Here is a 15286-nt window from a genome sequence, read left to right as displayed (position 1 = left end):
TAAATTTATTAAAAAAGAAAAGACAGGAGTCTCAAGCCTCTTAGATAGCCTCATCCACCAGAGTGCAGAGAGCAGAAGCAAAAAGAACTACAATCCTACAGCCTGTGGAATTAAAAACCATATTCACAGAAAGATAGACAAGATGAAAAGGCAGAGGGGTATGTACCAGATGAAGGAACAAGATACAACACCAGAAAAACAACTAAATGAAGTCAAGATAGTCAGCCTTCCAGAAAAAGAATTCAGAATAATGATAGTGAAGACGATCCAGGACCTCGGAAAAAGAATGCAGGCAAAGATCGAGAAGATGTAAGAGATGTTTAACAAAGACCTAGAAGAATTAAAGAACAAACAAACAAAGATGAACAATACAATAACTGAAATGAAAACTACACTAGAAGGAATCAATAGCAGAATAACTGAGGCAGAAGAACAGATAAGTGACCTGGAAGACAGAATGGTGGAATTCACTGCTGCGGAACAAAATAAAGATAAAAGAATGAAAAGAAATGAAGACAGCCTAAGAGGCCTCTGGGACGACATTTAATGCAACAACATTTGCATTATAGGTGTCCCAGAAGGAGAAGAGAGAGAGAAGGGACCAAGAAAATACTTGAAGAGATTATAGTCGAAAACTTCCCTCACATGGGAAAGGAAATAGCCACCCAAGTCCAGGAAGTGCAGAGAGTCCCATACAGGATAAACCCAAGGAGAAACACACTGAGACACATAGTAATCAAATTGGCAAAAATTAAAGACGAAGAAAAATTATTGAAAGCAGCAAGGGAAAAATGACAACATACAAGGGAACTCCTATAAGGTTAACAGTTGATTTCTCAGCACAAACTCTACAAGCCAGAAGGGAGTGGCATGACATATTTAAGGTGATGAAAGGGAAGAACCTACAACCAAGATCACTCTACCCGGCAAGGATCTCATTCACATTTGATGGAGAAGTCAAAAGCTTTACAGACAAGCAAAAGTTAAGAGAATTCAGCACCACCAAACCAGCTCTACAACAAATGCTAAAGGAACTTCTCTAAGTGGGAAACACAAGAGAAGAAAAGGACCTGCAAAAAACAAACCCAAAACAATTAAGAAAATGGTCATAGGAACATACATATTGATAATTACCTTAAATGTGAAAGGATTAAATGCTCCAACCAAAAGACACAGGAGCGCTGAATAGATACAAAAACAAGACCCATCTGTATGCTGTCTACAAGAGACCCACTTCAGACCTAGGGACACATACAGACTGAAAGTGAGGGGTTGGAAAAAGATATTCCATGCAAATGGAAATCAGAAGAAAGCTGGAGTAGCAATATTCATATCAGATAAAATAGACTTTAAAATGAAGAATGTTACAAGAGACAAGGAAGGACACTACATAATGACCAAGGGATCACTCCAAGAAGAAGATGTGACAATTATAAATATATATGCACCCAACCTAGGAGCCCCTCAATACATAAGGCAACTGCTAACAGCTTTAAAAGAGGAAATTGACAGTAACACAGTAATAGTGGGGGACTTTAACATCTCACTTACACCAATGGACAGATCACCCAAACAGAAAACTAATAAGGAAGCACAAGCTTTAAATGACACAATAGAGCAGATAGATTTAATAGATATTTATAGGACATTCCATCCAAAAACAGCAGATTACACTTTCTTCTCAAGTGCGCACGGAACATTCTCCAGGATAGAGCACATCTTGGGTCACAAATCAAGCCTCAGTAAATTTAAGAAAATTGAAATCATATCAAGCATCTTTTCTGACCACAATGCTATGAGATTAGAAATCAATTACAGGGAAAAAAACGTAAAAAACACAAACACATAGAGGCTAAACAATACATTACTAAATAACCAAGAGATCACTGAAGAAATCAAAGAGGAAATCAAAAAATACCTAGAGACAAATGACAATGAAAACACAACGATCCAAAACGTATGGGATGCAGCAAAAGCAGTTCTAAGAGGGAAGTTTATAGCAATACAAGCCTACCTCAAGAAATAAGAAAAATCTCAAATAAACAATCTAACCTTACACCTAAAGGAACTAGAGAAAGAAGAACAAACAAAACCCAAAGTTAGCAGAAGGAAAGAAATCATCAAGATCAGAGCAGAAATAAATGAAATAGAACAAAAGAAAATAATAGCAAAGATCAATAAAACTAAAAGCTGGTTCTTTGAGAAGATAAAAAAAATTGATAAACCATTAGCCAGACTCATCAAGAAAAAGAGGGAGAGGACTCAAATCAATAAAATTAGAAATGAAAAAGGAGAAGTTACAACAGACACCACAGAAATACAAAGCATCCTAAGAGACTACTACAAGCAACTCTATGCCAATAAAATGGACAGCCTGGAAGGAATGGACAAATTCTTAGAAAGATATAACCTTCCAAGACTGAACCAGGAAGAAATAGAAAATATGAACAGACAAATCACAAGTAATGAAATTGAAACTGTGATTAAAAATCTTCCAACAAACAGAAGTCCAGGACCAGATGGCTTCACAGGTGAATTCTATCAAACATTTAGAGAAGAGCTAACACCCATCCTTCTGAAACTCTTCCAAAAAATTGCAGAGGAAGGAACACTCCCAAACTCATTCTATGAGTCCACCATCACCCTGATGCCAAAACCAGACAAAGATACTACAAAAAAAGAAAATTACAGACCAATATCGCTGATGAATATAGATGCAAAAATCCTCAACAAAATACTAGCAAACGGAATCCAGCAACACATTAAAAGGATCATACACCATGATCAAGTGGGATTTATCCCAGGGATGCAAGGATTCTTCAATATATGCAAATCAATCAATGTGATACCCCATATTAACAAATTGAAGAATAAAAACCATATGATCATCTCAATAGATGCAGAAAATGCTATTGACAAAATTCAACACCCGTTTATGATAAAAAACTCTCCAGAAAGTGGGCATAGAGGGAACCTACCGCAACATAATAAAGGCCATATACGACAAACTCACAGCAAACATCGTTCTCAATGGTGAAAAACTGAAAACATTTCCTCTAAGATCAGGAACAAGACAAGGATGTCCACTCTCACCACTATTATTCAACATAGTTTTGGAAGTCCTACCCACAGCAATCAGAGAAGAAAAGGAAATAAAAGGAATACAAATTGGAACAGAAGAAGTAAAACTGTCACTGTTTGCAGAGGACAGGACAGTATACATAGAGAATCCTCAAAATGCCACCAGAAAACTACTAGAGCTAATCAATGAATTTGGTAAAGTTGCAGGATATAAAATTAATGCACAGAAATCTCTTGCGTTCCTATACACTAACGATGAAAAACCTGAAAGAGAAATTAAGGAAACACTCCTATTTACCACTGCAACAAGAAGAATAAAATACCTAGGAATAAACCTACCTAGGGAGGTAAAAGACCTGTAGTCAGAAAACTGTAAGACACTGATGAAAAAAATTAAAGATGATACAAATGGATGGAGAGACATACCATGTTCTTGGATTGGAAGAATCAATATTGTGAAAGTGACTATACTACCCAAAGCAATCTACAGATTCAGTGCAATCCCTATCAAATTACCAATGGCATTTTTTACAGAACTAGAACAAAAAATCTTAAAATTTGTATGGAGACACAAAAGACCCCAAATAACCAAAGCAGCCTTAAGGGAAAAAAACAGAGCTGGAGGAATCAGACTCTCTGACTTCAGACTATACTACAAAGCTACAGTAATCAAGACAATATGGTACTGGCACATAAACAGAAATATAGATCAATGGAACAGGATAGAAGGCCTAGAGAGAAACCCACGCACCTATGGTCAACTAATCTATGACAAAGGGGGCAAGGATATACAATGGAGAAAAGACAGTCTCTTCAATAAGTGGTGCTGGGAAAAGTGGACAGCTACATGTAAAAGAATGAAATTAGAAGACTCTCTAACACCATACACAAAATAAACTCAAAATAGATTAGAGACCTAAATGTAAGACTGGACACTATAAATCTCTTAGAGGAAAACATAGGAAGAACACTTTTTTTTTTTTTTTTCTTTTTACGGTATGCGGGCCTCTCACTGCCGTGGCCTCTCCCGTTGCGGAGCACAGGCTCCGGACGCGCAGGCCCAGAGGCCATGGCTCACGGGCCCAGCCGCTCCGCGGCATATGGGATCCCCCCAGACCGGGGCACGAACCCGTATCCCCTGCATCGGCAGGCGGACTCTCAACCACTGCGCCACCAGGGAGGCCCCGGAAGAACACTTTTTGACATAAATCACAGCAAGATCTTTTTTGATCCACCTCCTAGAGTAATGGAAATAAAAACAAAAATAAACAAATGGGACCTAATGAAACTTCAAAGCTTTTACAAAGCAAAGGAAACTACAAACAAGACAAAAAGACAACCCTCAGAATGGGAGAAAATGTTTGCAAATGAATCAACGGACAAAGGATTAATCTCCAAAATATATAAACAGCTCATGCAGCTCAATATTTAAAAAACTACCCAATCCAAAAATGGGCAGAAGACCTAAATAGACATTTCTCCAAAGAAGACATACAGATGGCCAAGAAGCACATGAAAAGCTGCTCAACATCACTAATTATTAGAGAAATGCAAATCAAAACTACAATGAGGTATCACCTCACACCAGTTAGAATGGGCATCATCTGAAAATCTGCAAACAACAAATGCTGGAGAGGGTGTGGAGCAAAGGGAACCCTCTTGCACTGTTGGTGGGAATGTAAATTGATACAGCCACTATGGAGAACAGTATGGATGTTCCATAGAAAACTAAAAATAGAATTACCATATGACCCAGGAATCCCACAGCTGGGCATATACCCAGAGAAAACCATACTTCAAAAAGACACATGTGGGGCTTCCCTGGTGGTGCAGTGGTTGAGAGTCCGCCTGCCGATGCAGGGGACATGGGTTCGTGCCCCAGTCCGGGAAGATCCCACATGCCGTGGAGCGGCTGGGCCTGTGAGCCATGGCCACTGAGCCTGTGCGTCCGGAGTCTGTGCTCCGCAATGGGAGAGGTCACAACAGTGAGAGGCCTGTGTACCGCAAAAAAAAAAAAAAGACACATGTGCCCCAATATTCATTGCAGCACTATTTAGAATAGCCAGGTCATGGAAGCAACCTAAATGCCGATCGACAGACAAATGGATAAAGAAGATGTGATACATATATACAATGGAATATTACTCAGCCATGAAAAGGAATGAAATTGAGTTATTTGTAGAAACATGGATGAATCTAGAGACTGTCATACAGAGTGAAGTAAGTCAGAGAAAAACAAATACCATGTATTAACGCATATATGTGGAACCTAGAAAAATGGTACAGCTCAACTGGTTTGCAGAGTAGAAATTGAGACACGGATTTAGAGAACAAATGTATCTACACCAGTGGGGGAAAGTGGCGGGGGTGTGTGGGCGTGTGATAAGTTGGGAGATTGGGATTGACATGTATACACTGATGTGTATAAAATTGATGACTAATAAGAACCTGCTGTATGGAATAATAAATAAAATAAAATTCAAAAAAAAAAAGACTGGAAAGCCATCTGGAGGAGGATAGATTGTGGGAACATTCAGTAGCTAAGCAAGCCTTCTGAAGAGACATGCTATGGGCCCTTGATGCTCACGTCAGTGGGAGTAACATTAAAACATTTTTCAGTGATTCCAGTGCCAGAGATGAAAGAATTCAGACTCGGACCTTGCAAGGGCACCAGCAAGGTCAATTAATATAAGCTACACTGTGAAGGAAACGTATCTATTAAGAAATGAAAACTACAGGCTTGACTTTCAGTAACATCATTAAGAGAGCCAAAGATGAAGACTGTGATCATATTCGTATTATGTAGAAATAGAATGGTTGTCAGGGGCGTAGGTGGAGTGTTCTCAAAAGGATTTAAATGTGACAGGACTGCAAAGGTAGGCAAGAATAACACAGTTCTTTTTTTCTTTTTTTTGCTTTGGAATTGGACCAGGATGGCCAACAAAAGTCAGACTTGCAACAGGCCGGAGCTGTAATGCACAGCTGTGCACCTTATTGCCCAGTGCAGTCCTTAACCTGTACCTTTGCGTCACCCAGGAAACTTTCAAAACTCCTGGGACCAGTGGCTTGGGGTGGGCCCAGAATGTGTTGCTTTTGAAAGCTCCCAGGTGATTCCAGTGGGCAGCCCAGGCTGAGAACCACTGCCATGAAGTTTCAATAAAAATGTACACCCAGCCCTCAAATTCATTATCAAGCTGGGAAGGGTTAAAGCTTTCGAAACTGAAATTCCCCATTCACTGTGAAAGAGAGTCCTAAAATATTCCTGAAAATAGAACACGTGTTCACTATAGGACTAAGGTGATACCCAGGAAGCGTATGGAAATGAAGAGAGATAATTGCTCAGTGTCACAGGTAAAGTCTCTTTCAATCCAGGTGTAGCTGAGAACATGTGTGTCAGACACCAGATGTCTTGGATATTCGGGGGAAAGTTTTGAGGCCAATACAAAAAGATGAGAATGAATATTGAAGGACTGAAAATGAAAATATTATGAGACAGTTAATACTTTTAACTAAGAAACAAAGAGCCAAAGGATACAAAAAGGGGATAGTCAGAAAAAGGGATGTTAATGTCAGCAGATACTACAATATGATGAATCCAATCAGACATGTGAACACCATTTCTTCATTGCTTTAAAAAAAAACTTTAAGTGAAATATTATGAGAAAAAAACAGAATAGAAGTGAGAATACTTAAAAACAAGGCTCCGTATGTAGACCAATATTATATATAAATACAAGGGAATTTTAGACATAGATCTGTCCCTGTCTTAGCCAGGTTGTTATCTTTAATTCAGTTATCATTTAGAGTGAAATATAATAAAGGATGCTGAAAAGGGGACTCCCCTATGAGCTAGTCTCTTCCTAGAAATCCACAGCAGTATCTGTGTCCCCAGGGCCCCCTATCATCTTTTTTCTTAATCTTTTTTCATCATCTGCTTTTTAGCCAGTACTACAGCCATTCCATAGCCCCTCTGGGTAACCTGCCTGCAAGCACATTCGCGCTAATAGATGTTACGCTCACTCAGAAAGAATTATAATGGTATGTAAGTAATACGATGTTAAGAAGCTAAATTATCAGACTAAGTGAATCTTCCAGTATATTTTAAAACATTCTACTGAGACTCCAGTGGCTGTATTATAAATGTATATTAGTTTTATATACACATGTAAATACATGTATGGATTGGTACAGATCTCTTTAAAGAGATGGGAGTGGCTCTCATTTATCCACATAGGTATTATCCACTTTAGGTGTTTTTCATCCAAACTCATTTCTCACGTTCTGGGTTTCCCTACACAAGACTCTCAATCCTCTACTGATCCCTTCTGTCTCTAGTCCAAGTTGATTCCCGTTTCCAGGCAACCTCTGTCCTTGATAACCTTCAGTGCAGTTAGGGAGTTTGTTGACAGTGTATCGGAGTCTGTAACATTATTTGCTCAACCTCCTGGGGAGTCTTTGAAGGAGGAGGAAGTTGACCAGGGTAAAGACAAAAGAATGGCAGCTAACGCTCAGAGTGACCATCTTAGGAGGTCTTGACAGTGGCAGAGCAGGAGTGACAGATCTGTTGTGAGAAACTTTGGCTTATTCTATGCACAAGACTCCTCTTAAGAGAACATAGCCAGGGTAGGTTTATCTGTGGGTCAATAATTAACTAGGAAAGCTCTGAGGAAGACACAGTGTACGCAAGAAGTAATGTATACAAGCAGGTTGGCTAGAAACGAGATCCCCTTCTTATCACAGCATCTTTGGTTGTTCCATCCCCTGCTGGTGTTCTTAAAGAGAATAATTGAACTAGTAACTTCTATAGGTTTTAAAGTTAATTTTTTTTTTAGAGTTTCTGTGGGTAGTACCTCTCTACGTATTATGTGATCATATAATGCTGTCATTTTTTAAGTGCCAACAACTGGTAACTCCTGACTTTATAAAATCCAGTGGTAAAGAATACAGATAGCTTTCCTCAGGTCTTTCAATGCTTTTCTTTAAAGTGTCAAACTCAAGAAAGGACAAGGGCTGCACAGGTAGGATTAACTTCCACAAGGGAAAGGAAGTACATGATTTCTTATGCGTCATTTTGGGATAAAGCCACAGGAAGAGGTCACCCAAACCAGAAAGCCCAAGCTCTCTTGAAACTGTTGATCTCATGATGTAAATCAAGGCTCAGACTCCTATGTAAGCCTGATGGAGACTTGCCTTATTGGATCTTAGATGACTATTCCATTCTCTGTTAGCCCTCTATGAGTGAACTTCCCCAAAAAACTGTTTCATCCTAATTTCACAGTATCTCTATAGTTGAGCCTCCATAGCAAGCATGTCCCAGTCTTTTCAGCAGATGGCTTTTGTCAGCAGGGAGCCTAAAAGCCAATTATCATAAAAAATAACACAAGGATGGGGGAGGGGGAACTTGCTTTGAAAAACATCTCCCAGTTTTCCTGTAGTGAAAATTTTCTCATCACATGAAAGTGTCTGAAGGCTGCAACTGAACCAGAACTTTAATAAATGTTTATCCTTTAGAAGGATTCTTTCCAAGGATCATAGATTTTAAAGCTGGAAGGAACCTTAGCCATCCTCAGCAAATTGCAGAGGAGTGTATATCGTATAATTTTGAGAAAAGTGAGTCCAAAGAGAAGTGCTTTGTGTCAGGTCACACAGTGGGTATTAGCAGTAGACCCGGGGTTAAACAGCCCAGGCCTCCTGCCTGCTGGCCCCTGTGATTCTGAGTCTTATTTCTCCCCTTCATGACAAAAACTGTATTTGGTTCTGATTCTCTGTGCTGTCATTGAAAAAAGTCACTGCTTTCACTGAATAAGTAATTACCGTTTATTGAGTGGCTACTGTATACTTTCCTCTTTATTTATTTATTTTTTTCATTTCAAACAAGCTTTTATTTTCAATGTGAACAATAACTGTTAAATTTATCTCTAAAAGGTAAGAGTAAAGTCAGATGTCAGTTAATATCATTTTGGGGTGTTGAACTTTGAAATAAAATGGGTATTTTGGGCTAATGAAAACTAGAATACCCATGAAGAACAAATTCATCTTTTCTTTTGCTGTCCATTTCTTTTTATGCCTTCCAACTGTATTCTCCAGAGCTGCCCTCTGCTGAGACCATATCCATTTTAAGTCCTTCTGGTTTTTCATTTCCATCCTCTTCCTCTTCATCAGCGTTTTCATATTGATATTCACTCTCTTCTTTAGAACCATACGGACTTTGGGATCATAAGTTGGCGGAAAAAATATCCCAATTTAAAATCAGCAGCAGAATCTAGTGCATTGCCCTCAGGAGGATCGTCCTCCTCTTCCTCTTGGTCCACATAATTCTCATCCTTTCCCTCATCTCTCCTCCTCCTTGTCCAACTCTCTCCTCCTCTTCTCCTGCCTCTTCCTACTCTCCTACAGGCTGTACATCCCAGTACTCCTTGACTATGGGGTGGGCGCCCTCCTGCCCACCCTCCTTTGCCCGCAGAGTTCGCACTATCACCTGGAAATCCCTAGGGGCTGCGTCTCGGCCGACCCTGGCACGCCAATTCGGCAGGCACCACTCCTCCCCTGACTGATCCAGGGTCGTGGCCCATCCCACTACCTGCTCTGTTCTGACCACTGGTGGCTGGGCCTCGCTTCTCTGTGCCAGATGTGGCAGGAGAGATGCACCAGTCAGTGCCTCAACCAGAGCAGCGATCTGGCTGCTAGACCAAGTTGGCAAAGATTTTCCACTTTTTTCTAAAAAAAAATCCTGTGAAATAAAACCTATTTTATAAATGAGGAAGGGAAGGCTTACAGAGTTTAAGAATTCATGCAAAGCCACACCATGACCAAGCCAGGATTCAAACCCAGGGCTGTATGTGTCTGGATCTGGTACCCTTTCCTGCTATGCTGACCTGTCTCTCTTTGTGTGATTTACTTTCTCAGTAACTACAGTATTGCAATCTGAAGAGACAGTCTTTTCGATATGACAATGGATATCAATAGCTCCTTTGTCTTTACAAGTCTTTGGAGAAATTATCTAGAACAATACAGGCGTACCTAGTTGGAGATATTGCGGGTTCGGTTCCAGGCCACTGCAATAAAGCAAATATCACAATAAATCGAGTCACATGAACTTTTTGGTTTCCCAGGGCATATAAAAGTTATCTTTACACTATAATGTAGCCTGGTAAATGTCCAGTAGTATTATGTCTAATAAAACAATGTTCAGATCTTAATTTAAAAATACTTATATTGCTAAAAAATGCTAACCATCATCTGAGCTTTCATCGAGTCATTATTGGTTTGCAATAGTAGCATCAAAGATCACTGATCACCATAACAAATACAATAATAACGAAAAAATTTGAAATACTGCAAGAATTACCAAAATGTGACACAGAGACATAAAGTGAGCAAACACTGTTGGAAAAATGGCGCCAATAGACTTGGTCGACGCAAGGTTGCCACAGATCTTCAATTTGTAAAAAAAAAACAAAAATATCTGTGAAGCACAATTAAATGAGGTCTGCCTGTTTTGGTTCATTTTATAATGAAGGCTTGGTGTTCATTAAGACAGTTTAATAACTCTATATACTGACCTAGAAAGATGTCCATATTAAATGAAGAAAGTAAATTGCAAAACAGTGTATATGGTATAATCCCATTGATTGGTTGAACATGACAGATGCACTGTTAATATATGTGTATATAGATATATGTGCACAGAGAATGTCTGGAAGGACACACACCAAACTCTTTAAAATGGTTCATGCTGCTGAGTGGGATTGGGGGCCAGCTGGTTAAACAGAGAATTAGGGGACTATTTCTGTATCATTTTAAATTTTTTATAACCAAGGTATATTATTTTAAAAAACCAATTTTTAAAAATTAAACTTTAGGGCTTCCCTGGTGGCGCACTGGTTGAGAATCTGCCTGCCGATGCAGGGGACACAGGTTCGTGCCTCGGTCCGGGAGGATCCCACATGCCGCGGAGCGGCTGGGCCCGTGAGCCATGGCCGCTGAGCCTGCGCGTCCGGAGCCTGTGCTCTGCAATGGGATAGGCCACAACAGTGAGAGGCCCGCGTACCGCAAAAAAAAAATAATAATAAAAAAATAAAATAAAATAAAAATTAAACTTTACAAACCCTTTACAACAGTTTAACTTTTTTTAATAACTAGAAATTATAATCAAAGTCATTATCACTGCTCTAAACACATAAAGGGTAGTCAATCAGGAAATAGTATGGGTTTTTTTCTATTGTCATGAAAACATTTGTAAAGTACTGACAGCAAAGACCAGTGTTAATTCTCTCCTTCACAGGACCAAAAGTCCTAAAACTAATCTCGACCCCAAATGAAAGTCACTTGTAGCTTATGGAATATTATAAAATCATGGGGTTTAACTTTTTACCTTGAACTACAAATGCATCATTCATTCGCCACCTTTTCCCATCTTGTATTTGTTCTCCAGGTTTTTTTTTTACTTTTCAAGAGCCCTCCTCCATCACTGCATGTTTCTTTCATGTTTTTTGATAATAGCTTGTTTTTTCCTAGACATCTAATAGATATTTTTTCTTTAGGAATTAGTTCTGTTGTTACCAGGCATAAAGTCTTTAGGGATGAGTTCAATTGTTACCAGTTTTCACGTAATTTGTTTTTACAAATCTATCCAAAAATCTGTTAAGATTTTTAGGACTAAAACCTTAAACAATGTTTATTCTCTCTCTCTTATCTTTCTCCTCTGCTAATAAATACATTTGTTTCTGCATTTTAAAAAGTGTCTTTCTGGGCTTCCCTGGTGGTGCAGTGGTTGAGAATCCGCCTGCCGATGCAGGGGACACAGGTTCGTGCCCTGGTCCGGGAAGATCCCACATGCTGCACGGAGCGGCTAGGCCCGTGAGCCATGGCCGCTGAGCCTGTGCGTCCAGGGCCTGTGCTCCGCAACGGGAGAGGCCACAACAGTGAGAGGCCCGCGTACCGCAAAAATAAATAAATAAATAAATAAAAAATAAAAAGTGTCTTTCTGCACGTAAGCACAACTGAGAAGCTGCTGAGAAAGCCACCAGCCAGGCTGAAAAAACTTAAAATCAAAAAGGAAGTAAAAGATTTCATGATGAAGGACATAGAAGAGAAGATGCAGGCAGTGGAGGAGTGCAGGAAGGTAGCCCAGGTCTCGCGTGAGGGGCGCTGCCTCTGAAATGCGCGCATCCTCTCCAGTCGCCAGCTTTAAGACAGATTGCGTGGATTGTATTCTTTTAGTGATCTCTATGCTTCCTATGCTGTATGTTTAGTTTTTTAAAGTTCTCTTTGTGTGGTGAAGAAATGCAGCACTCTCTTGAAGTTGGTTGAATTACAGTTTCATCCCTGTAGCCTAAGGAAGCAATATCCACTTCTGAGAATTAAGTATGGTGTTTTTTTCCTATTAAAAAAAAAGAGGAACTTCAGTTGGGGCCAGTGGTGGCAGGAGGTCCCAGGTGGAGGATGGGAGATGAGAGGAGGCCGTGCAGACCCTCAGACAACTTCTGCAACATTTACACACGCGTGGTCCCCATAAACCCTCTGTTTGCCCTTCTGCCGGAACCAGTCTTCACAGCTCTGGTCTGACAGCCTCTACTTCCGTGTCTCTACTCGGCCTCTCAGAGAGAAAGGACAGATCATAGCCCTGTGAGGGTATGTCTGGAGGGTGTCTGGAGGGTATGGGGTGGGGGCTGGCGGCTAGCTCTGTCTTCTTCAACAGTAATTCCTCAACCTCTGCTTGTCGAACGATTGCATAATGAAATAGGGAAGCCAGGCATGTTCATTACAGGCAGTAGTAACGAGAACTTGGAGAAAGTCCCTCGGACTCGTTTTAATACTCTTTAATACTGCTTTTCAGACTAAAGAAGAAGAAATAAGAAAAAGGCTGCGGAGTGACCGACTTCTGCCCCCAGCCCATCATTCAGATTCAGCTGAAGCGGGTGGGAAGGAGGCTCCATTTGCCAAAGGACTTAAAACGGTGAGTTGTGCCGCGTTTGAACCCTCTGACCTGCCGGAAGGAAAGCTGTTGAAAAGGTAGAAGAGTAAACGTCATACAACCTCAAATGATAGAAACTACAGGTACGAAGGTATCGGGGTCGTGGAGTCAGACATGTCTTACAACCAAGCAGATGATGTATTCTAATGAGCCGTTTTATGTGAATTTCGTGAAAAGGCATCCTTTCCCCCAGGTGTGACTTTCTTACTATGTCTCATGTTTTCTTTGACACTCTGACCCCTCACCCACTGGGATGTGCCTTGGATTTAGGAATGATTATGCGAGCTGCCTGGGCTGGAACTTAGCTGAGTAAACCAAATGGCTATGTTAGCTTAAAAAAAAGAAGAGGAAGATTTGACTAGCTTTGGTTTTATAAAGTTGTCATTCTCCTTCAATGTGGCTTCAAACATGTGAAAATGTCTTTCATTTATGAGCACCTTTCAGCTTCCATTAATGTATTCGTGCCAAATGAAATCCTTCTTTTTGGCTCCTGCCCCTTGGCTGTGTCTACCCTCTGAGGGTCCTTTAAGACAAGTTGTATGGATTTGTGTTAAGTATTTTAATGATCTGTATGCTTCTTATGCTCTATGTTTAGGTGTGTTTTTTTCTAATTCTCTTTGTGTTGTGTTGTGGTGTGATTAAAGCAATATCCTGAAGTTGGTTGAATTATAGTTTCATCCATATAGCCTAAGGAAGCAATATCCACTTCTCAGAATTAAATGAAGTATGGAGTTTTCTTCATATGAAAAAATGAAAAAGTTATCAGGTCTTATGAGTCTACATTCTATGAAGACCTCTTGCATCCCTTTTCATACTTTTCCCTGTCATTACCTGTTCAGACCAGCCGACCATTATTCAGTTATATTACTACAACAGTCTTCTTAGTATTACTCCAACCGTCTTCTTTTTTATTTTTTGATACTTATTTCTTTATTTGGCTGTGCCGGGTCTTTGTTGTGGCATGCGGGATCTTCACTGTGGCACGTGAAATCTAGTTCCCTGACCAGGGATCGAACCCCAGGCCCTCTGCATTGGGAACACACAGTCTTAACTGCTGGACCACCAGGGAAGTCCCTATTCAAGGGTCTTCTGCTGAAACCCTTTGTTGGTTCTCTTTTATGGTCAAGGTAAAGTCCAGCCTTCTTCTTCTGACTGGTAAGACCCTCAGCTTTCATGACTCACTCCTGCTGACCTTCTAGCTCGTCACACTCAGCACATTCCCTAGCCTCTGCGCCTTTGCACATGCTGTTCCCTCCTTCCCCTCTCCCCGTCTCACTGCTTTACTTGCCTGATGCCTTCTTGTTTCTCACGTCTCCACTCAGACAGCACTTCCTCTGAAGCCCCTGGCCTGGGTTGGTGGCCCTCTCTCATAGTTGCCTTTTGACAGCCCAGATTACTCAGTGCCGCACTTGCCACCCTCTTTTGGAATTACCGGGTGCGTGTCCATCTTTACTGGTAGATGTGTCAGTTCTAATAGGACGGAGGATGGGTCTGTCTTGATCATGGTTGCAGTTTTGTACCTTAGAAAGTGAATGGCACGTGATACATGGTGTGTAAGTGTTTCTTCTGTGGATAAATCAGTATACCCCTATATCCTCCAGAAGCTGGAGGACAGTCCCAGGAGATGGCTTGTTTCCCTGGGAACCCATGGCAGTGCTGATTTGAGCAGAAGACCACTGGGCACCTCCTGTTTGTACATTCCCTTTGGGATGTTGCAAATGGACACCTCATCTTCGTAGGACTGAGGAGTCCTGCAGCAGTGAGGTATGATGGTGGTGGTGGAGGGTGCTTCTTTCCAAACTCATTCCAGAACCCAAACCTTTAAGAACCAGTCTACTTCTTACAGCGGTACCTTGGAAAGTCCTTTAGGCTCCCTGGACCTCTTTTACCTTACAGTAAGTCCGCTGCATACGAACCGTCTAGTTGAGAGCTTTCAAAGATGTGAACATGCGTTCCATCAGTGTCAGGAGTGAGTGAAACTGCAGCTTGCCCTCCGTCTCCTGTTGCTGACGATCCTTCAGCTCTACCACCTCCCACCTCCTCTCCCTCCTCCAGTCGGTACCTCTTCTTGCCTGTTCACTCAATGCCAGCCCCTGTATGCCAGCTGTTGGACTGTACTTCTCAAGGTACTGTACTGTAAGATTAAAAATGTTTTCTTTACTTTTTGTTTTTTATGGATTACTTGTGTGAAAAGTATTATAAACCTATTACAATACAGTACTATTTAGC

At 40.7% G+C, this 15286-nt stretch overlaps 1 protein-coding gene across 1 annotated transcript in view; it reads left to right on the top strand.

Moving 5' to 3' along the window:
• Nucleotides 1-13349, top strand: part of STMND1 (stathmin domain containing 1) — a gene marked incomplete at its 5' end in the record, with an annotated part of 36272 nt that extends 22923 nt beyond the window's left edge. The window contains 3 exon segments of the mRNA XM_081247415.1: nucleotides 12061-12205; nucleotides 12920-13096; nucleotides 13100-13349. Of these exon segments, the coding sequence (XP_081103541.1) occupies nucleotides 12061-12205; nucleotides 12920-13096; nucleotides 13100-13204 (427 nt within the window). The 3' untranslated portion in view covers nucleotides 13205-13349.
• Between the last annotated feature and the right edge of the window lie 1937 nt (nucleotides 13350-15286).

Source organism: Mesoplodon bidens, assembly GCF_964165515.1.
Source record: "Mesoplodon bidens genome assembly, chromosome: 10".
Classification (NCBI taxonomy): Eukaryota; Metazoa; Chordata; class Mammalia; order Artiodactyla; family Ziphiidae; genus Mesoplodon; species Mesoplodon bidens.
The sequence above is the reverse complement of the archived record's forward strand: the minus strand, read 5'-3'. Positions and strand labels throughout refer to the sequence as shown.